The sequence below is a fragment of the Lithobates pipiens genome, unplaced genomic scaffold (genome assembly GCF_037356315.1).
Source record: "Lithobates pipiens isolate NorthernLeopardFrog02 unplaced genomic scaffold, aLitPip1_a1.2 Scaffold_23, whole genome shotgun sequence".
Classification (NCBI taxonomy): domain Eukaryota; kingdom Metazoa; phylum Chordata; class Amphibia; order Anura; family Ranidae; genus Lithobates; species Lithobates pipiens.
Genome location: NW_027507785.1, coordinates 318,426,358 through 318,450,512, shown reverse-complemented (window position 1 = coordinate 318,450,512; position 24,155 = coordinate 318,426,358). Strand labels below are relative to the sequence as shown.

The 24,155-nt window shown below is 43.8% G+C and overlaps 1 protein-coding gene across 11 annotated transcripts in view; it reads left to right on the top strand.

The window, feature by feature from the left end:
* NFIA (nuclear factor I A) overlaps positions 1 to 24,155 on the top strand; it is a 715,521-nt gene that overhangs the window by 504,721 nt on the left and 186,645 nt on the right. For all 11 annotated transcript variants that reach the window (XM_077450586.1, XM_077450593.1, XM_077450590.1 and 8 more), the window contains one exon: positions 3,264 to 3,329. In XM_077450586.1, coding sequence (XP_077306712.1) covers positions 3,264 to 3,329 — 66 coding nt within the window. The remainder of the gene's footprint in view (positions 1 to 3,263; positions 3,330 to 24,155) is intronic.

The following is a 24,155-nucleotide window of genomic DNA, read 5'->3' as shown; positions in this document are numbered from 1 at the left end:
TAAAGTTTTGTTAATCAGCAGGATATCAGTGTTTAAGCAGGTGGCCGCTCAGCCTTCCCGTTGGCTCTTGGGAAATCGCAATGACTTAATGCTCGCTACACAATGTCAATAGGATATGCAAAGTCCACTGCACTAAGTAATTCTATTGATTTAATGGTAATGCTTCCAATATGGATCAGTCACTGCCATTAATTATGTATGGGCAAATATTAATCTATTCACCTGATTGCCCATTGCCCCCCGGGTGATTGACAGCTCTTGCTGCTTTACACATTAGTGCACAGTGGGACTATGAAACTTAGACGGCTGCTTTATCATCTCAATTCATCTCGCAGGCGCGGAACTGAGCTGTCCTTGCAGGAGACAATATTTTATTTCAGACGACAGCCGAGGTTTGTTTAATTAAAGAGGAAATTATCGTGATATTTAATTCAGCGTACATAAAACAAATTAAACCACAAAAATGCACTGAAGACAGCCGTTTGCCATACACAGAATTGCATTGTTCACACTCCATAATATCTGTATGGAGGCAAGTGGGGGCAGAGAGTCTAAATTACAATTTAGATAGGAAAGATCAATGACCCTTACTGTAAGCTAACGCCTCCCACTCCACATCCTACCGGTGCTGCTTGGGATTCTCAGTAGTCAATTGACTATTGGGGGGGTTAAGTTGTGGGATTTGGAAGGAGATCATATGTTCTGACTTTCACAAAGTCAGCATTTGCACCTGAAGCCCAGGGGAGCCTAATTGGAGGCTCATTATAGGAAACTATCACTAGCTTACAACAGGGTATCTTGCTTTAAATATTATATACATGATTATACTCAAGTGGTAGGTTATTTTTTCCAATGCTTTGCACCAGTCCAAACTGCATTTTAGGCCATGGTAGCCCACTTTTATTGAACAAAATTAATAGTTCACATAAACATCAATTGCCAACGCAGGGGTTCTTCCACATCAAACATGAATAATGAAACGAAAATGCCAAGCCACCTGGCTCCCATGTCAGCAGCACTGCTGGTCTCCTTACCAGTCCCTCTGACTGAGTTGCCCAACTCTCCTGGATCACTTAGCTCACTTAGCCTTTAGTAAAGGCGCAGCGCCCTGCTGCACGGCCCACTTCTGGCCTCTGAATAGGGGTTCTACTGACACCCTGATAGGAGCCCACCGGACTCCTGGGACAAAACCTTCTGGCCCCTGGCTGGGGCCCCTCTGACCCCTGGTTAAGACCTCCTGTCTATTTACTCCTGGCTGGGGCTCCTCTGAGCCCTGGTTGAGACCTCCTATCTCTTGACTCCTTGCTGGGGCCCCTCTGACCCCTGGGTGAGTCCTCCTGTCTCTTAACTCCTGGCTGGAGCTCCTCTGACCCCTGGGTGAGACCTCCTGTCTCTTGACTCCTGGCTGACACCTCTGACCCTTGGGTGAGACCTCCTGTCTCTTGACTCCTGGCTGGGGCACTTCTGACCTCTGGTTGAGGCCTTCTGTCTCTTGACCCTTGCTGGGGCACCTCTGACCCCTAGGTGAGACTTCTTGACTCTTGGCTGGGGCACTTCTGAACTCTGGTTGAGGCCTCCCATCTCTTGACTCTTGGCTGGGGCTGCTCTGACCCCTTGGCTGAGACCTCCTTTCTCTTGATTTCTGGCTGGTGCTCCTCTGAGCCCTGGTTGAGACCTCCTGTCACTTGACTCCTGGCTGGGGGCCCTCTGACCTTTGGACGAGACCTCCTGTCTCTTGACTCCTGGCTGAGGCCCCTCTGAGCCCTGGTTGAGACCTCCTGTCTCCTGACTCCTTGCTGGAGCCCCTCTGACCACTGGGTGAGCCCTCTTGTCTCTTGACTCCTGGCTGGGGCCCCTCTGACCCCTAGGTGAGACCTCCTGTCTCTTGACTCCTTGCTGGGGCCCCTCTGACACCTGGTTGAGACCTCCTGTCTCTTGACTCCTTGCTAGGGCCCCTCTGACCCCTGGTTGAGACCTCCTGTCTCTTGACTCCTGCCTGGAGCTTCACTGACCCCTGAGTGAGACCTCCTGCCTCCAATATAGAAGCTATCTCCAAACTGGGAGCTCTAAATTATCCTCAGATTTGAGTATATAATGACCCTGCCCCACCCAAGATGGTTCTGTCCCACCCAAGACCTTCCACCTCCAGGCCTCAATCCTGGACTACAAACCAGAGAAGACCAAAAACACAGCTTTGTCCACTCAGAAATAACAGTCTGGAACCTCACAATAACCCTTATTGCAAATCCTGTGTCATTTCCTCCCACATTTTCACCTTCACTATATATACAAAGTTGCATTTCAAAATGAATGGATCAAATATATGCTCTGACATTCACAAAGTCAGTATTTGCATCTGAAGTCCTGGAGACTTCATTGGATCCTCATTATAGGAAACACATTGGTACTGTAGTTGCTATTATACAATAAGACACCTTACTTTAAAGGACATACTATATACATATATACAAAGTTACAATTAGAAATGAATGTATCATATATATGCTCTGACTTTCACAAAGTCTGAATTTGTATCTGGAGCCCGGGGGACCTCATTGGAGAGAAAAGGACTTTCTGTGGGGGCATAAAGACAGGGGACAGGCTTTTCTACTCAGAAAAACTGGAACTGAAAGCCTTGGCACACCTTTTGTTTGGTGCTCCCAGAATGGATTTTCAATTGGACTTGAAAGCGGAACTACACTGCTTCTGAGCGCCACAAACCAAAAATGCCGTTTATAATATTCAAAGCAAACTCTCCAATCCATCCATGTCTCCATGCTTTATTTTGTTGAGAAATTACTTACTAGCCTTGGCCATCTTGAGTAAGGGCAGATGATTTATGTAGCATTTACGTCCTGGAATCCATCTGTCCTTAGCGCAGGCATGCAGACAGGAGGGGGTGCTTGGCTGAGAATGCCCCTCCTGAAGACTCCAGGGTTGGGACAAGGGGTAGGCAGGAGGGGCAGCTGCCCTGGGAGTATAGACGCAGGGTCATGCACGCATTCTACAGCATGTATTAACAGTGGGGGAGCAGTTCTGGATCCTTGCCCCGGTACTGGATAGATCTGTAAAATTTGTGACCACAAAAAGTCAGATTACAACTGTCAGTATTCTAGAGCAAATAATCTAATTGTTTGTTGTACTTACCACTTCATCTTCATCCTCCAGTTTTTGTATGAGGTTTGCTCCACCTATTGTATCAATTATAGAACATTTATGAAACGTGGCATTCTGTGCTAAAATCTAATTTCTTATTTTAACAGATTCAAGTCAATCAGAGAGTCCCAGCCAGCCCAGCGAGGCTGACATCAAGGACCAGCCAGAGAATGGTGAGTTGTTTCCCTCCATGTACATCATATACAGTATATAGCCATTGTGTGATAATAATACAGCGAACGCTAAAGTAGGCCATACACTAGTGACATTTTGTTTGAAATTTTGCATTTTAAGAATGTTCGTTGTAAATTTCTAAACATTAGCGGGGTCAAGCAGATGTTCAAAGGATGGAAAATTATTGAGCTCCAACCTCAACTTTAGTCTTCAGTTGTACCGGCTCCTCTCCTGAAATTGTTACAGCCCACCTCATTTCCTGCCTGAAGGATGTCCAGCATCGTCTAGCCCAGGGGTCTCCAAACTGTCTCAACAAAGGGCCAATTTACTGCCCTGCAATCTTTAGGGCTACAGGACTGTGGCCCACGAGAGAATAATATGCCCCGGCATTAGTGGAAGCAGACAATGCCATAGGTGGTCAGGGGGAGTAAAAAAAATTACATCACTGGTGTCAGTAAGAGGAATGGTGCCCTATAATTGGGTGCCATCTGGAGAATTAGATCCCCATCTCTGGTATCAGTGGGAGGAATAGTACCCCATTGTTGGTGTCATTTGGAGGAATAGTGCCCCATCGTGGATGTCAGTGGGAGGAATATTTGCTCATCTTTGATGACAGTGGGGGGGAATAATACCCCAGTTTTGGTGTCAGTGGAAGGAATTGTGCCCCATCATGGGTGTCAGTGGGAGGAATAGTTTCTCTTCTTTGGTGCCAGTGGAAGGAATAGTGCCCCATAATTGGTGTCATTTGGAGGAATAGTGCCCCATCACTGGTGTTATTTGGAGGAATAGTGCCCCATCATTGATGTCATTTGGAGGAATAGTGCCCCATCATGGATGTCAGTGGGAGGAATATTGCCTCATCTTTGATGACAGTGGCGTTGAATAATACCCCACTTTTGGTGTCAGTGGGAGGCTATTGTGTCCCATCATTGGTGTCAGTGGGAGGAATAATTCCCCATTATTGGTGCCAGTTGGAAGAATAGTGCTCAATCATTGTTGTCCATGGGAGGAATAGTTTCCCTTCTTTGGTGTCAGTAGGAGGAATAGTGCCCCATCATGGGTGTCGGTGGGAGGAATAGTGTCCCATTGTTAGTGTCAGTGGGAGGAATAGTGTCCCATCATTGGTGTCAGTGGGAGGAATAGTGCCCCATCATTGGTGTCAGTGGGAGGAATAGTGTCCCATTGTTAGTGTCAATGGTAGGAATTATGCCCCCATTGTAAATGTGGGAGTGGGAGTAATAGTGCCCTAAAGGTTAGATAAAGACAAGTAGAGGGCCACATCTGGCCCCTGGGCCGCAGCTTTAAGAGAACCGATCTACGCAGATAAATGCAGCTCAACTGACATGCAGTGAATGATCCCCAATTCTACGTGAGCCACGTCCCCTCATACAGACCCTGCAGCCCATTAGTCCCAGCGCCCAGCAGGGAGAGAATTTGACTTTCTTGTGTGAATTATGGCATCTTGCACTTTTCAGCTCTCCTATAAAACTCTGCATCTTCTCCGGGAATCTATTTTCGGAATTCTCCGGGTTCTTGTAAAGCTCCTTGTTCCTCGCACGCTAAATCTAATATTTTTTTGTCTCCCCCGGGATTAATAAAACGCACGCCTGTTTCTTGCACAAGTAACTGACACACTGTAATCTCGGTTAATGTTCCGGAGTAGTATTCAAATATGCCGTTTACAGCTCTGTGGCCACACCCATGAAAAATAGACTCACAGCGCCCACTGTAGGCTGAAAAAAGGCACACGGCAGGAGAAGATTCTTGTCCTAAACTTAAAAAAGTAGTTTATTTCCTGGCCGTATCTGTGTTTGGAGACGTTTCCTGTGCCGTTGCGTTTGCTTGTAGGGAGGAAAGTGCAACCCCCCCCCCCCTTCCCCTGCAGGAAGAACTTCCTGGGACTTTTGGTTCCTCAAAAAGAGAGATAAAACAGTGTTGTAGGTTCTAGCCCAAAACATGTTAAGGTGGCCATTCCTTTATTGATATGCGATCAGTCTGGGCACAAGTGATCGCAGACTAGCGATTCACCATCAATGAATATTTTGAATGATGCAACACAAACCGTATTGATTGAAAATCTAGAAAAACAAAGAGGTCCATCGATCAATAATCAATTTGTGGAAAGTCATCTTGCCTTCAGAATGTATATCATAAATAGACTCACTTCTGTAATTGAGGCTCAGTTCACATATGAGCCGCATGCGGATCACAGCAGGGGTCCGGTGCGTCCTGGTTCACCGTTCCAGGTCCGATTTCAGCCCAAATTTTGGGGCATAATTTGCGGACCCGAAACGGACCAAAAGACGCACATAGTTTTTCTGCAAAACGCACCGGACCTGCTGCGGAGATATCTGAACCGGCTCCATAGAGAGCCAGTCAAAATCTCCTGCTGCTATTGCAAATTGGATGTGGTGATCCAGCATCCAGTTCGCAATAGTGTGAACCCAGTCTAAAAGATATATATATATATATATATATATATATATATATATATATATATATATATAGATATATATATATATATATATATATATATAGATATATATATATATATATATATATATAGATATATATATATATATATATATAGATAGATAGATAGATAGATAGATAGATAGATAGATAGATAGATATAATGTTATTTTTTTGTATAAAATGGTCATTTTAATTAATATGAATCTTTTTGTATCAATGAAGTATTTATCTTTTAATTATACAAGTGGGAGGGGAGTACTCTGTAAGCTTTGTTTAACGCTTCGTCCAAATCATGCATGTGCAATGGAGCACGTGCGCGTTGCCCCCCTCAATTTTTGGGCTTTTTTGAATGGCATGTGTAGGGCAGCCCATTCATTTCAATGCACGAAAAGCATGCAAAAGAAGTCCCTGACCCTTTTGCAAAATTTCACCGCAACTACAACGCATAATGCACACAGCAGCACCATGCATTTTGGTGCACCCAGAAACGGGCATGTTAGCAGATATGTGAGGGTGCCTTTAAGAATTAAAGTAATATTAAAGGCAAGTTTTTTTTGTTTTGTTTTTTTAAGCTAAACATGTTATACTTACCTGTTCTGTGTAATGGTTTTGCGCAGAGCAGCCCCAATCGTCTTGTCAGGTCCCCCACCGGATGCATGAAGGTAAAAAACCTTGAGCCTTTGCAACCAACTATATTGTCTGCTAAAGGGCTGCTTGTTTCTTTGCATATCCAGAAAGTGCAAGATTTTGTGCATGTTCCCAACACTCACAAAGGGGTTGATTTAGTAAATCTGGAGAGTGCAAAATCTAGTATAGCTGTGCATAGTAGCCAATCGACTTCTAACTTCAGCTTGCTCAATAAAGCTTTGACAATAAGCCCTAGTTCACACCAGTGCGGTTTTGAAGTTGCGCTACTTCATTACGATTTCATTTGCAGCTTGCCGATAAACTTAATTTAAAAGATATCAATGCAAGTCGCACTGAAATCGCACAGAAATATTGCAGGGACCTTTTCACAAAGCCGCTGCGACTTGATTTTCAGCAATTCGAACGGTTCCATTGCCACAAATGGGATGGGACTTGTCATGTGACTTTGAACTGTCAAGCCGCATGACAAGTCACACTGGTGTGAAGCAGGTCTTAGGTTGGGTTCACACCATCGCTGCATCCGTCTCACAGAAGGAGGTCCTGGTTCACCTTTTCAGGTCCGGTTTCAAACCAAATTCTGGGCTGAATTTGTACCTGATATGGACCAATAGATGCACAGCATTTTTCTGCAAAACACACCGGACCCGCTGGGGAGATATGTGAAGCGGCTCCATAGAGAGCCGGACAAAATCTCCTGCTATTGCAAATTGGCTGCGGGGAACTGCATCCATTTTGCAATGATGTGAACCCAGCCTGAAATCATAGCTTCAGCACAGCTGCACCAGGTTTTGCACTCTCCAGTGTTAGTAAATCAACCACAAAATGGGACCATAGGGGGTTATTTACGAAAGGCAAATCCACTTTGCACTACAAGTGCAAAGTGCTCTTGAAATTGCACTGAAAGTGCACTTGGTAGTGAGGTCGCTGTAGATCCGAGGGGGACATGCAAGGGAAATAAAAACACAGCATTTTAGCTTGCACATGATTGGATGATAAAATCAGCAGAGCTTCCCCTTGTTATAAATTTACCCCTCAGATTTACAGCGACTGCACTTCCAAGTGCACTTTCAGTGCAATTTCAAGTGCACTTTGCACTTGTAGTCTGCACTTGTAGTGCAAAGTGGATTTGCCTTTCGTAAATAACCCCTATGCGATTTATCACATAGGATCACATAGGATCTATTAAAAAACAAGCATTTATTAGACATGTATTACGATCTGCCGACCTGACGCACCTACAGATATTTATTCAATCGATCAGAAATGGTCAATTAAATGGAGGGTCTGGGTTTTAAAATTCTTAATCAGTTAATTTTGGTCGCATCGAATGATCAAGTGAATGATCATATTGATACATGCGGCTTACAGGTCTTATTAAAGCCTAATTCCAGGCACGGTAATTTTTTCATGGTTACATTGGTCCAGTTTGCAACAATGTAACTATGTATAATCCATAGCTGTGGGAGACTTCTAGAACCCTGGTGCCCAACCTGTGCCCTGAGGGCCACATTCGGCCCTTTAGTCTATGATGTGCGGCCCTTGGATCTCAGCAGTCTGTAGTGGGACATTGATTAGGATAATAGCAGTAATGTTTCTAGCTTCGTATTGTCTTCTGTGGCATGTCCACACTCTCTCACCCTCATCTCCTCTATTAGGTCTGCAGTCTCCAACACTCCTCTCAAGCTTTACACATATTGAAAGTTATGTGCGGCCCTTTGGTGATGTCAGGGGCCACAGTTGAGGCCTCCTCTAGCTCATAGGTTGACAAGCACTGCTCCACAAGGTGGAAATTCCTGTAGCAGACACCTCAACTCTAGTGATGCCTCCTGGCTTCCATGTCTGATGCTAAATGGCCCACCCTGCTGCTTATTGAACCCCATCCAATCAGAAATGTCTTTGCATTCACCGATTCACAGTTTTAGACATGTGTCTAAAACCACCACTACTCTAAAAAGCGTTCTGCATTCAGGTCGCTTTTTAGAAGTGATTGACAGGCGCTGAGGTAGTGATGTATTGCCTCCTCATCTCTTGTTTTGCCCCATTTTTGGTGAGCAAGTGGTTGTGGGGTGTTTGCAACACTTCCCCCTTCAACTTGAATGAATAGTTATCGGCAGGCTATTTCTGTCCATTCAGTCCTGAGATTTACACAGCTCTGTCACACAGCCAGGTAGATGATGCAGTCATGAAATACGGTGGTGTCCACTCTCCGGGCCCCAGGTTGTTGACTGAACAGTGAAAAAGCAGCAGCAGATGGTTGATGTCATCCCTCTGCTCTCTTTGCCTACCCCAACATTGATGTCAGTGAGAGGAATAGTGCCCCATCATTGGTGTCAGTGGGAGGAATAGTGCCACATCATTGGTGTCAGTGGGAGAAATAGTGCCCCATCATTGGTGTCAGTGGAAGAAATAGTGCCCCATCATTGGTGTCAGTGGGAGAAATAGTGCCCCATCATTGGTGTCAATGGGAGGGATAGTGTCCTGTTAGTGGGAGAAATAGTACCCCATCATTGGTGTCAGTGAGAGGAATAGTGCCCCATCATTGGTGTCAGTGAGAGGAATAGTGCCCCATCATTGGTGTCAGTGGGAAGAATAGTGTCCTGTTAGTGGGAGGAATAGTGCTGCATCATTGGTGTCAGTGGAGAAATAGTACCCCACCATTGACATCAGTGGGAGGAATAGTGGCCCATCATTGGTGTCAGTGGGAGGAATAGTGCCCCATCATTGGTGTCAGTGGGAGAAATAATGCCCCATCATTGGTGTCAGTGGGAGGAATAGTGCCCCATCATTGGTGTCAGTAGGAGAAATAATGCCCCATCATTGGTGTCAGTGGGAGGAATAGTGCCTCATCATTGGTGTCAGTGGGAGGAATAGTGCCCCATCATTGGTGTCAGTGGGAGGAATAGTGCCTCATCATTGGTGTCAGTGGGAGGAATAGTGCCCCATCATTGGTGTCAGTAGGAGAAATAACGCCCCATCATTGGTGTCAGTGGGAGGAATAGTGCCCCATCATTGGTGTCAGTGGGAGGAATAGTGCCCCATCATTGGTGTCAGTGGAAGGAATAGTGTCTTGTATCTGTGGTAGGAATAATGCCCCATCATTGGTGTCAGTGGGTGGAATAGTGCCCCATCATTGGTGTCAGTGGGAGGAATAGTGCCGCATCATTGGTGTCAGTGGAAGGAATAGTGTCTTGTATCTGTGGTAGGAATAATGCCCCAAGGGCCGGATAAAAGCAAGCAAAGGGCCACATCTGGCCCCTGGGCCTCAGTTTGAAGACCACTGCTATAGAACGATTTGCTTTGCTCATTTCAGAGGGTTACAACCACTTTGAATTTTGTATAAAGAAATAAGCAGATTCCAGCGATGGGCCTTACTACATCTGTGCTATTTTAAATCTTCACGGCCGTCACGTTACCGGTGAGCAGAATTTGATCCGGCTCCACCGATTCTCGTAACCTGAATTTTCATCTGACCCGATGGCCGAGGATTATCTGTTTCATCTCAGCTCATTCTTCAAAAACCAAGAGTGAGCGAGATTAAAATCTGCAGAATTTGAGAGAACTCCGAGCCCGGAGCCCGGCCAGCAACATAAAACTCTTTTGTTCTCCTCGCCATTCAGCAGCAGCTGAACCGACCGGTTTTACAGCTTTCCGCTTATAAGACTCAACTTGCAAAAGGCATCATTGACATTCCTCTATTTTCTTAACTCTTGTACAGAAAGTTCCTTCTTTGTGGTCATAGGGGAAGAAGAGCCTTAAAGGGCGGCCAGGCCTCAATTACATTCAGGGTTTGGATAAAGGGGGCGAGAGACATTGGAGCTCCATTTAACAGCCAGGAAAGAGATATATGCACGTCCACTTACCATGTGATCTCTGTAGGTAACTTTATTTAAACCTGTTGCTTTAAAGCCGAACTCACAAAACTAAAAAACGTAATTTAATTATATTTCTTAATAGCCACAAAGAATGTAAATTATATTTCTTAATAGCCACAAAGAATGTAAATCCACTTTGTGTGCACAAAATGCCCCAGATATTGCCTTGTAAAAGTAGTAGAAACATCTTCACTGCGCTGTCCATAGCTTGTGCAGAGCGCAGAGCTGTGGGAGGGGCCCAGAAGATCCCACCCCATACAGGCTGCCTTCAGAAAACTACAGGAGGGGGCAGAGACAAGACCAGTCACCCTGTACAAGAAGAGCAGAATGAAAAGCTGTGGGAGGGGCTCAGCAGACCCCACCCACTACAGGCTGCCTGCAGAAAATGACAGGAGGGGGCGGAGAGAAGACCAGTCACCCAAGAAGAGCAGAGCGCAGAGCTGTGGGTGCGGACCAGAAGACCCAATCCCATACAGGCTGCCTGCAGAAAACCACAGGAGGGGGCGTGGACAAGACCAGTCACCCTGTACAAGAAGAGCAGAACGCAGAGCTGTGGGAGGGGCCCAGCAGACCCCACCCACTACAGGCTGCCTGCAGAATACTACAGAAGGGGCGGAGACAAGACCAGTCACCCTGCACAAGAAGAACAGAGTGCAGAGCTGGGTGAGGGGTCCAGAAGATCCCACCGACTACAGACTGCCTGTAGAAAACTACAGGAGGGGGCAGAGACAAGGCCAATCACCCTGCACAAGAAGATCAGAATGCAAAGCTGTGGGAGGGGCCCAGCAGAACCCACCCACTACAGGCTGCCTGCAGAAAACTGCAGGAGGGAGCTGGGGCAAGACCAGTCACACTGTATAGCAGAACGCAGAGCTGTGGGAGAGACCCAGCAGGCTCCACCCACTACAGGCTTCCTGCAGAAAGCGACAGGAGGGGGCGGAGACAAGACCAGTCACCCTGCACAAAAAGAGCAGAATGCAAAGCTATGGGAGGGGCCCAGCAGACCCCATCCACTACAAGCTGCCTGCAGAAAACTACAGAGGGGGTGGAGACAAAACCAGTCACACTGTACAAGGAGAGCAGAACACAGAGCTGTGGGAGGGGCCCACTATTCTCTGTAAACCCGAGAGATGGTTGTGTGTGAAAATCACAGAAATACTCAGACCAGTCCGTCTGCCACCAACAGCCACGCCACGTTCAAAGTCACTTCCCCATTCTGACGCTCGGTTTCTACTTCAGCAAATCGTCCTTACTACGTCTGGATGCCTAAATGCATTGAGTTGCTGGCAGGTGATTGGCTGATTAGCAATTTGTGTTAATGGAACAGGTGTACCTAATAAAGTGACTGGTGGGTGTATATCATCTATGTATTTCTCTGATTGCCTTCAGCTTTAACAAATCACCAAGTCCTAAGGGCACATTCTAGCCTGTGGAGCGTTATTGTGCATTGCGCTGCGTTGCGCTAGCACAGCCCATTCAGCTTTAAGCTGGCTATACACCAGTAGAATTTCATTCGTTTGTACGGAGGTTCAGAGAAATCGTTTGTCAGAACATTCAATAATACCATTATGGACCACATTTATCTATAAAAACCCTGAAAAATGTTGTTGGCTTGCCATACTAATATTTAATTCATTTTATCGTTTGATTTCGGGATTACAACAGGCACATTATAATAGGTATGATTTTTTTTCCCCCAGACAAAAAAACACATTCCCAGTTAGAACTTTTATTTGTTCAAGAAAGACATTTTTAATCCCTTTCCTTGGATTCATCCAAAAATTATTTTTTTTAGAACAAAATTCTATCGGTGTACGGCCAGCTTTAGACTTGTTGATTATCTCTGATGAACACGCCATATTGGAATAATCTTTAGAACCCTCATTCCGTTTCCAGGCGAGCCGTGTGTTCTGTTTGAACGGCCCTGGCGAGATTGAATTAGGTCAACTGTACGGCTGAGGCGGTTTATTCCTGACTGGTTTCAGCTGCAGAACATGGGCTGAGAAAATCTAATTTTGGCTGAAATTAGTTTTTGGCTCTGAAAATCTGTTATTTGAACACCTGTCTCCCTCCCCCCATGTAGAACTGTGTCTCCAGCCAGCGTTGACTTCAATGGAGCAACATTAACGCCTTTCCCGAGTCTTTTCGGGACTCGCAGGCTGGTGCACAAATGTCTGGGATTTATTTGTAAGCATAGCAGGAGAACGTGTTTTGGGTTTGTAGACAAAGAACACAATCACTAATAACTCCTGCATGGAGTCAGATAGTCATGTGGTTCGGAAAATTTTGCGAAGACCTCCATTGTTCTCTGTTGGCGTAACCCGAGGACTCCATTCACAATCTGTGTTAGTAGAAATTGGGTTTTAAGGATGGGTTTTTACCTTTTGCTGATAGCGTGTTGCTTCTTTTAGGACCCATTTCCTTCTGTGCGTTGCGGAAATGTGCCATTAAATACATTCATTTTGAATGGTTCTCTAACCACAAAGGCAATACATGTGGCACCCCAACCACTAAGGCAATGGACATGGCACCCCAACCACTAAGGTAATGGGCATGGCACCCAACCACTAAGGCAATGGATATGCCACCCCAAACACTAAAGCATTGGACATAGCACCCAACCACTAAGGCATTGGACATGGCACTCAACCACCAAGGCAGCGGTTTCCAAACTGCGTTCTGGGGGACGGATGCACCTATTTGCCTGCCTTTCCTTATCTTCCACTGATGGCTGCCTCTTGTTGCTTCTTTTCCTTCTGCGCGTTGCAAAAATGTGCCATTAAATGCATTCATTTTGAATGGCACTCCAACCACTAGGTCAATGGACATGGCACCCCAACCACTAAGGCAATGGACATGGCACCCCAACCACTGAGGCAATTAGCATGGCACTGTACCACTAAGGCAATGAGTAAGGCACCCAACCACTAAGGTAATGTATATGGCACCCCAAACACTAAGGCTTTGGACATGGCACCCAACCACCAAGGCAGCGGTTTCCAAACTGCGGTCTGGGGGATGGATGCAGCTATTGCCTATTTGCTATTTGCCTGCCTTTATCCTGCACTTGGGGTACTGTTCCATCCACTGACACCAAGAATGAGGCATAATTCCTGTTGCTGACATCAACAATGGGGCATTATTTCTCCCACTGATACCAACAGTGGGGCACAATTCCTTCCACTGACACCAACAATGAGGCACACTTTCTTCCACTGGCACCAACAAAAGGCCACAATCCCCACCCCCCCACCCAGATGACACCAACAATGGGGCAGAATTCCTTCCCAACAATGGGATATTATTCCCCCACAGACACCAAAGATACGGCATTGTTTACCCCCACTTGACGCCAGGAGATTTTCTACTCTCATTTGCACTAGTCCGGCCCCCCTAAAGTCAGAGAACAGTAAACTGGCCATTGGTTTAGAAAGTTTGGAGAGCCCTGCACTAAGGCAGTGGACATAGCACCCAACCACTTAGGCAATGGACATGGCACCCACCCACTAAGGCAATACACATGGCACCCAACCACTAAGGCAGTTCTACATTTTGTGGAAAGTCCAATCTATTGGACATTTTCGTGCATTGGCAGCCCCTTAATTTCAATGGATTGCCTTAACACAGCGCATGTTAATGAAAAACATAATGTGTGTTACTGTCCCACTCAAATATGAAATGGGCCCCAGGAATCAATACCTCCCAGAAGTGATATTTCAGTTTGCTGGAAAGTTGAATCCTATGCCAGCTTTTTTTATTTTTTGGTGACTCCATAAGAAGGATATCCCAACAGAATACCTGTCATTGTAATTACAAAACTAAATGGTGGTGTCACTCTCCCCCACTGTGGCCTTCACAATGTACAAACAATGAGGGGGGTCCAATGTGATGGCATCTTTGCGGCAGAGACTGTGTCAGAGCCTCCAATCAGATGCAACACTGTTTTGGATGTTTGAAGCTCATTGGTGATAAAGCAAGCAGGCCAAGAGGAGGTTGTACATGTTGAGGAAGCTGACCCACCCCCACTTGAGGGGATTTTTTTACCTTGGTGAACCATTGGGGAAATTCTGCTTTACCTCAAGGCCCATAGGCACAACCTGAAGCAGAACTTCAGCCAAAAAAAAAATGCATAAAAATAAGTAACCTATTTAAATATAAATGAACAAAAACAGTTTTTGCTGCCATTTTTACCTTCAATCCAGAGGTTTCTGCCACAGTACTTCTTCGCAACCAAATATCCTCATTTGGATGGCCAAGATCTTTCAACCCACTTCCTCTAAAGCTAAGGAATTTTTGAATTTTCTCATTGAATGTAAGGCATTCTTTGATTAGACGAGGTGGAGAACATGACATCACTGCCTCTCCTCTCCACTTCATCCAATCAGAGAATACTTTGCATTCATTGAGAAAATACAGAGCATTCCCTGAATGGCACCCGTTCCGAGTGGCTGACCTCCTGTGTTCACAATTCAGCAGGGCAGCCGCTTTGCACTGCAACAGGAAGCTAGTAGAGATCACTGTAGTAGCGATGTAGTAGGGGTGTCTACCAGCTTCTAGGGCAGCCTTTTTCAACCTTTTCAACACAGAGGAACCCTTGAAATAACTTTCTGGGCTCAAGGAACCTCTGCTACAATTACTATATCCACAAGTCATGATACATTAGTGTGATGGTCAGTGGGAAGAATGGTCCTTACACTTGTGGTCATTGGAAAGAATTACCTCCTTACAGATAGGTAAAAAGATCAATGGTGTCAGTGGGAACTTATCTGAGAGGCAGAAATTTCTCATAGCTCAAGGATCCTCTAGAAACCTCTGGAGGAACCAAAGGGTTCCATGGAACCCTGGTGGAGAAACCCTGGGGAATCCCACAGGTAATGGTATATGCATAAACGTTCAACAAGGGGGCGCTGTTCCAGTAAAGGACTGGAACAGTGCCCCCCTTGTTGAATGTTTTCTATTCCTCATCGGTCTTCTGAATCGGGAAACAGTGGCTTGTGTTTAACCTTCCTTTCAATATAACACTGTGGAAGTGCCCATGCCCCTGGCTTTTTGTTGTTTGTTATGGTATATGCATAGTTACATCAGTCCAAGCTGGATGAACGAAACTATGTAAAATTATCCATACCTCAAATTCTTCTTTACATTGTTCCCTGCCTCAGTCCTTTTACACTAAGATGGTTTTTGAAGCCAGGCATGCTGGGAGTTGCAGTTCATCATCCACAGACTTGTTATAGAGACCGTATGGACAGACTCGGCCCCTGGGTCAGCTCTCTCGCCTACATTACCTCTGTACAATGCTCAGCGCAGACACATTTCCGAAATAACGGTTTAAGTGGTGATACGGCACTTTGTGTATTATTAAATACGGAGTATGGAAAGAGAGAAGAAGAGATGTCTTCAATCTTGTTTAATGACCCTGGCGCCGGCTGCCTCTCGCATCTTCTGAAACACTCTCTGCCCAAGTGGCTTGTACTTCCTATACGTCGCTGTTCTGTGTGCTCTACGGACGGAGGGAGATCAGTTTCCTAATACAGACAGTGTGAGACCCGGCTACTCAGGTCACACCACAGATACACAAGTATACAATTGGTGAGGGTAGACACAACGCTAAAGTACTATTCTGATGGGAAAGTCGGATAAAATGATACATAAATGTGTGTCTATTTGTATATGGAGCTGTGATGTCACTCATGCAATGAATACCTGGTATCTGGAGAGTTATGATGTCACTCCTGCAATAAATACCCAGTATCTGGAGAGTTATGTTGTCACTCCTGCAATATATACCCAGTATCTGGAGAGTTATGATGTCACTCCTGCAATAAATACCCAGTATCTGGAGAGTTATGATGTCACTCCTGCAATATATACCCAGTATCTGGAGAGTTATGATGTCACTCCTGCAATATATACCCAGTATCTGGAGAGTTATGATGTCACTCCTGCAATAAATACCCAGTATCTGGAGAGTTATGATGTCACTCCTGCAATAAATACCCCTTATCTGGAGAGTTATGATGTCACTCCTGCAATATATACCCCGTATATATGGAGAGTTATGATATCACTCCTACAAGATATACTGGTATCTGGAGAGTTGTTATGTCACTCCTGCAAAAAAAAAAACTGTATCTGGAGAGTTGTGATATCACTCCTTACAATATATACCCAGTATATGGAGAGTTATGATGTCACTCCTGCAATAAATATCCAGTATCTGGAGAGTTATGATATCACTCCTACAAGATATACTGGTATCTGGAGAGTTATGATGTCACTCCTACAAGATATACCGGTATCTGGAGAGTTATGATGTCACTCCTACAACTTTAGCTTATATCTACAAAATATAGTCCGAATAAAAGTTATGCACAATTTATAGCTTATATTAAGAGAGTTATGATGTCACCTCTGTAACTGTATCTTTAAAATCTTGAAAAAGTCCAGATAATAGCTATACTGTATATAATGTATAGCTTATATCAGGAGTTATGATGTCACTTGTGTAACTATAGCTTAAAAGTACAAAATATAGGCCTGATAAAAGCTAAATACAATTTATATATTTTATCTAGAGAGATATGATGTCACTCCTGTAACTGTAGCCTATATGTAGGAAATATAGTCCAGATAAAAGCTATGTACAATATATAGCTTATATTGGGAGGTATGATGTCCCTCCTGTAACTGTAGCTTAAAACTACAAAATATCAATAAAACTTATATCTAGAGACTTGTGATGTAACTCCTGTAACTGTAGCTTATATCTTCAAAATATAGTTATATAGCTTATATCTGAAGCATTATTATGTCACTTCTGCAACTTCAGCCTTATATCTTAAAAATATGGTCCTGATAAAAGCCTTATACATTATATAGCTTATACCTGAAGAGTTATCATGTCACTCCTGCAACTGTAGCTTATATGTAGAAAATACAGTCCAGAAAAGAAGCTATATGCAATGTATAGCTTATATAAGGAGTTATGATGTCACTGCTGCAACTGTGGCTTATATACCTAAAATATAGTCCCAATAAAAGCTATGTACAATTTAGAGCTTATAGCTAGAAAGTTATGATGTCATTCCTGTGACTGTAGCCTATAATATAGAAAGTATAGTCCCAATAAAAGCTATATACAAAATATAGTTTATATACAGAGATATGATGTCACTCCTGTAACTGTAGAGTATATCTATAATATATAATCCCAGTAAAAGCTATATTAAATATATTGTTTATATCTGTAGATTTGTGATGTCACTGTTGTAACTGTAGCTTTAATCTTCAAAATATAGCTCTTATAAAAGCTATATGTAATATTTAGCTTATTTCTGGAGAGATATGATGTCACTCCTGTAAGCTTGTCACTTCTGTATGATATCACTCCAGTATGATGTCACTCCAGTATGATGTCACTCTTGTATGATGTCACTTCTGTAGCCTATATCTAAAAAATGTAGCTATATAAAAAATATAGCTTATATCAGGAGTTATGATGTCACTCCTGCAAAATGTATATCTGGGGAAGTATGATCAAACAAAAAGGAAAGCAAGGTGCTGGATACAGGTTTGTAATAATGGGTCAATTGAGTTATCACTGAGCACCCTGGCTCTGGTTTGGCAGCACTCCACAAAACGGGAGTATCCCCAAAAACAAGGGGGAAACCCAGAGTTGAGAATCCATGCATATGCAGTCCAAAGAGAACCCCAAACAAATGTTTCAAGTGTCCAAAGGTTTTGTTGATAACACTATCACACGCAGAAAAAAGACCAACACGTTTCAGACACCAAACACACTCCCTCTTCATCGTGGCTCTGGAATTTTGGGTGTCCTTATCAATTGAGATGGGCAGATACCAGTTAGTTCTGTTGGTTTATGGTTTGCACAGCTTCAAACAGGGGAAAATTATGACTGTGTTAGCAGTTCTGCACTTGTATGTTTGATCCCCAAAGTGCCATGAATTTTTTCTGCTCTGAACCAAATTTATTAGTAAAAACTTTTGGACTCTTAGAGGTTTGTGTAATCGGAGGGTTATGATGTTTTTCCTACAAAACTAAGCAGATATCAGGAGAGTAATGATGTCACTCCTGTAAAATACAGCTTACATCTGGAAAGCTTTGATGTCACCCCTGTTGAGCAATTCTATTTGTAGGCATCTGGCAAGGCATAAAGAGAAACACCAGGTCAACATTCGCCCAAAATGACACTACTCTGCAATAAAATTGACCCTACTATCCAAAACTAAAGCAAACACTTTGTTGTGGAGTTACACTTAAACTGAACTCTGGGCTTGAACACAAAAACACCCTTTAGGTGATAAAGGATAGAGGAACGGGCAGTATTGCTTACCCCATTGCCTGTTACAGCAGACTCCAGCGATTTTCTCTTCTCCCTTAAGCTCCAACCTGTAGGCACTCCCTCAGTGTCATTCTATACAATGCAGGGCTATTAACCCCGCATTTATGTGGAGGTGGTGAGCATGCAACTGTGGCCTTGAGTTGCTTAGAGAGGATGGTGCAGAAGCATGGTTGCACAAATATAGGGACCCTGCTGGAGGGCTGAACAAGATAATACTCTTTTTTCCAGTACTCCTAGACACAACAATGAATGAATGAATGAAATACTTATATAGCGCACAATGCGAACTGAATCGCCTCTAGGCCTCTAAGCATTTAATCTTTGCAGTGTGGAGGCAGAACAAGGTTATTTTTTTGTTCCAGCCTGGAGTTTAGCTTTCAAGCCTTAGTTTAGGTGGAGTCTTTGAAGGATGGAGTTTTTGAAAGGGGCTTCCATCTTCAGCCCAGTCAATGGAAAACACTTTTATCACGGCTATATTATTGACCATATGGGCACTCTTACCCCACTGCTAAACTGTGCCATAAAAAGCGCAATAGCACACTTTTGTGACCACAATGAAACCTCCTATAAATGTGTCTCACACTAGGAGGGATTAATCTACTTTCCCTATGTACTAGACTGTCCCATTTAGTGGTAACAGCTGGTGATAGCGCAAGCCCTCCAGCGGGGGAATCTTCCTCCATGAGCGATGGGACTGGTCAATAGATACTTTGCTGCTGGAGCCTGGTAATGGAAGGCTGAGGAAAAGTCTAATGTGAATAATAAAGTAGTACTTTGGACACCTTCTGGTGAGTAGATAAAACGCTCGACATTGCTGGATACATAATTTAGGTGCCATTTAATGTTCAAAGTCAAATGCGCCTGTGGTTTCCGTGCAGTTGTTAATGCACAACGCAGCTCTTAATGGGCACCCGGATACACAGTTCAGCTTGTTAGCATAGTTTTACATAGTTAGCAGGGCCTTGTCGGGAATCGGGGATGAGATTTTTGGAGTATTAACCGGCAGACTCCCAAGAAATCTTTCAGGAATTCTCAGTCAAGCCTCTTCTGTTTGTGACCCCCAGCATTTTTTTCACTTCATGAAATGAATTCTCTGTCTTGAAATTATCAGCTACTAAAATCACAACATATAACCAATAGTCACTAAAAGGTCAACTCCACCAACATATAACCAATGGTCACTAAAAGGTCAACTCCACCCATGGAATTTAAAGTTTTGTAGTATTCTTGACCAGTTGAATCTTTTGAATCTAATCCATGCTTCATATATTTCTTATTGACTCCAGTGGTAAGGTCTCCTGGTCACAATTTGTAACTCTTCCCATTCCAATGCCATTATAAAGCCAATAGAAGGCATCATACTTTCCTATGATGAAGTCTGCAAGAGGTAAAAGTTAAATATTCAGTCCACCAGTGCCCACCCAGAAATGATTTAAAAGCGTTTGAGTTTACTTTAAAGAGTCAGTCTCTAATAAAACTCAAACCTGAAGTTCATTGCAAGAGAAGAGCCATTATACTCCTTCTTTGGAGGTATATGTCTCCTACCTTCCCTCATTTTCAGTGCTGGAGCTTAAGTTAGTCTCTTTAGCTTTTGATAGTTCTGAGAGTGTTGCGTGTTGTGTCCTCCACCATGTACTGTGGCTCCTGCATCTGACCCCTACATCGACTCAGGGCGTGGAGTATAAGTACCAGTTGGTACTCTGCTGAGTTCCTGATGGTGGAGATGACCTGGAAACTGTAACGGTCTTTGGTTTTCTTTACTGCAAACTTTGATCAGGTTGATCTTTCAAAATCACACCACCAAGAGGTTTCCTATTGACAATGTGGTAGACAATAGAGCGGTTGGGTCCAGGCAGGCAGCAAACAAGAAAAAAAAAAACAGGTCCAGGCAGAGGTTAAGGTAGGCAGCATGTAAGAGGGGTCAGGTCCAGGCAGAGGTCAAAGTAGAGAGCAGGTAACAGAGTAGTCAGGTCCAGACAGAGGTCATGAAAGGTGGCACACAAGAGAATAGGCAGGTAAGTATTATGGTTCTTTAGCTGTTAGGTAGCTGCCGGTATGACACAGCACCAACCACTTTAAAGGTTTGAGCTTAAATACCCTTCTGGTCAGATGACATGCCCAACATCGGTACTGGGAACTCTGAAAGTCCTGCAAGTAGTGGAGGTTCTAGGAACCAGAAAATCCTAAAAGGAATCCTGGAAGACCTAGCAGTGATTCATATTATTGCTTTGTGGGCCTCATAACTTGGCACACGATGTGTATTGCCTACATACTTGATGCTGAGAGGTGTCCCTCTTTTTCATCCTACAAACTTTGGAGGTTAACAGATGTCTTAGCAATTGTAACCTTTCTCTGTAGGCACAATGCACATATCCAACAGCCTGTCCAGGTTAAACAGGGAAAGATGAAGATTATATATATATATATATATATATATATATATATATATATATATATATATATATATATATAAAAAGGAAGATAATACATACTATACATACACATTTTGTGCAGACATTACTTGACTGTCTTTTTCTTTTTTTGTGAAGTTGGACAGTCAGAGCTTGCTTTTGAATACAATAACTCTTTTGAGTTTTACACATCAACTTTTGTATAGAATTCTCAACCTTTTCAATACAGAGGAAACCTTGAAATAACTTTCCGGTCTCAGAGAACCCCTTCTAAAAATGGCTACATCTACAACTCATGATACATTGGTGTGATGGTCAGTGGGGAGAATGCTCTAAAGGAGTCATTGGGAAGAATTATCTCCTGACAGAGAGCTAAAAAGATCAATGGTGTCAGTGGGAACTTATCTGAGAGGCAGAATTGATTCATTCCTCAAGGAACCCCCAGAAACCTCTGGAGGAACCCTAGTTGACAAGCTCTGGATGAACATACTTTGCTACGATATCAAGAAACCAGTAATTCCCGCTTATACCTTTCTGATCTGAAGTTTTGGAACAGTGCCCGTATGTGACATACCTGCCAATATAAATATATATTTACATTTTGTGCCAACATTGTTTTCCAAGGTGAACATACAGATAGTCAGTGACCCTTCCATGTTCTCTATGGGACACAGAGCTCCGCCTTGTCACACTTTGTGCCAGCGAAAGGGGCAGAAGTGATTTAACCTATAAGCCTTTCTCTCATTAACTCTGTATCATGTAACCCAAGCCGCGTTGGGGTGATGTCAGGTCGCCAGCCGTCCGTTAGTGTATAGAAGCTTTCACCTGATCGAGTTCCAACTTGTTTCATAAGAAACAAATATTTAGAGTATGGCTAGGATATGCGCGTGTGTGCCTGTGTATGTGTGTATGTATATACGAGGGCTGTATTGAAAGTAATGCAAACGTAGGCATAACTTTTTTTTTTAATAACTTACATAGGTTGTTCAACTTTCACATATTGATTAACTCCTCCCCTATAGTATCTTTTCTTCTTTTTCATTGCAAGTAAATAATGGATTCCAAGCAGAAGCAACATACCATCGTTGAGATATTGATGAAGGAGGGGTGCAGGCTGTCCGACATTTGTATTATTATTTATTTATTACATATCCACTGAAGGCTACAGAATGTTTACAGAGATGACATCATAAACAAGAATCACCAATGACAAGACATTGCTGTTGCCAATGGTGCCATCTCTGTAAACATTCCGTAGCCCTCTGTGCATATCAGACAGCCTGCATCCCCCCCCCCCCCTTTCATCAAGAACTCAATGACAGCACATTGCTTCTGCTTGGATTCTATTATATACCTGCAGTGAAAAAGAAGAGAAGTTAGTATAGAGAAAGTTAATATAAAGTTATGCCCACTTTTGCGTTACTTTCAGTACTTGTATATGTTTTATTGTGTGCCTGTGGTAGGAACATTAATTACAGTCCCTTGAAAAAGTATTCATACCCCTTGAGATTAAGAATGGCAAGAAGAAAGCCATAAGAAGTCCTGTTTGCAGTTTGCGAGAAGCCATGTGGGGGACACAGCAAACATGTGGAAGAAGGTGCTCTGGTCAGATGAGACCAAAATTGACCTTTTTGGCTTAAAAGCAAAACACTATGTGTGGCGGACAAACGAACACTGCACATCACCGTGAACACAACTACCCCACAGTGAAACATGGTGGTGGCAGGGACAGAGAAGCTGGTCAGAGTTGATGGGAAGATGGATGAAGCCAAATACAGGACAATCTTAGAAGAAAACCTGTTAGAGTGTGCAAAAGACTTGAGACCGGGGCGGAGGTTAAACATCCAGCCAGAGCTACAATGGAATTTAGATCAAAGCACATTCATGTGTTAGAATAGCCCAGTCAAAGTCCAGACCTAAATCTAATGGAGAGTCTGTGGCAAGACTTGAAAATTGCTGATCACAGATGCTCTCCATCCAATCTGACAGAGCTTGAGATATTTTGCAAAGAAGAAGAATGGGCAAAAATGTCCCTTTCTAGATTTGCAAAGCTGGTAGGAGACATCCCCAAAAAGACTTACAGATGTAATTGTAGCAAAAGGAGGTTCTACAAAGTATTGACTCCGGGGGGCGCCATACAAATGCCCCCCCCCCACACACACACACTTTTCACATATTTATTTGTAAAAAAAAATTAAAACCATTTATTATTTTTCCTTCCACTTCACAATTATGTGCCACTTTGTGTTGGTCTATCACATAAAATCCCAATAAAATACATTTATGTTTTTGGTTGTAACATGACAAAATGTGTAAAATTTCAAGGGGTAGGAACAGTTTTCCAAGTCACTGTATATGCTCTTGGGGGGGGGGGGGCAGGGACTGATAGGAATTGCTTAAAGCCCAATTGAAGTCTCACACTTTTTATCTCTTCAAAGTTCTGTACCCCACTAGGACTTTTTTTCTCAGAAAATATGTACAGGAACTCAACCACAACCCCCTAACCCTTCCCCCCTCATACACACACACACACACCAAACTGCATAACATTGTGGGTGTGGTCAAATGTTACCAACAGTAAGAGGGTCACACAGGGGCATTGAATACCAGGAGTGCAGAGTTTGGTTGGGTTGGTGTGTGTTACACACAGAGTGCAGAGTTTAGGGGTGTGCTGCATACAGAGTACAGAGTTAAGAGGTGCGCTACACACACACACAGTGCAGGGTTTAGCCTTCTTCCACAGCTGATTACCTCTGCATCCTCCATCCTCATCTCACTTTCATCCCAATTCAGCTTGGACTGCTGCATGCAACCCCCCTCCCCTGCCATATTCCCCCCCCCCCCCTTAAAAGCTCCACCATCTTCCACGTCTTACTTTTGTTGCTGTATTAAGCTGAAGCCGGCTGTAGTGCCTCCCCAACTGGCTCTAGTACCTCCCCACACATTGTAGGTGGCTCTGCCTCTTTTATCTGCAGGGAGATCATCCAATGGGGGTGTCAGGATCTGCACTGCACCCTGGGCACCTGCGTCTACCTTGTTCCCATCTTGAACTCAGTG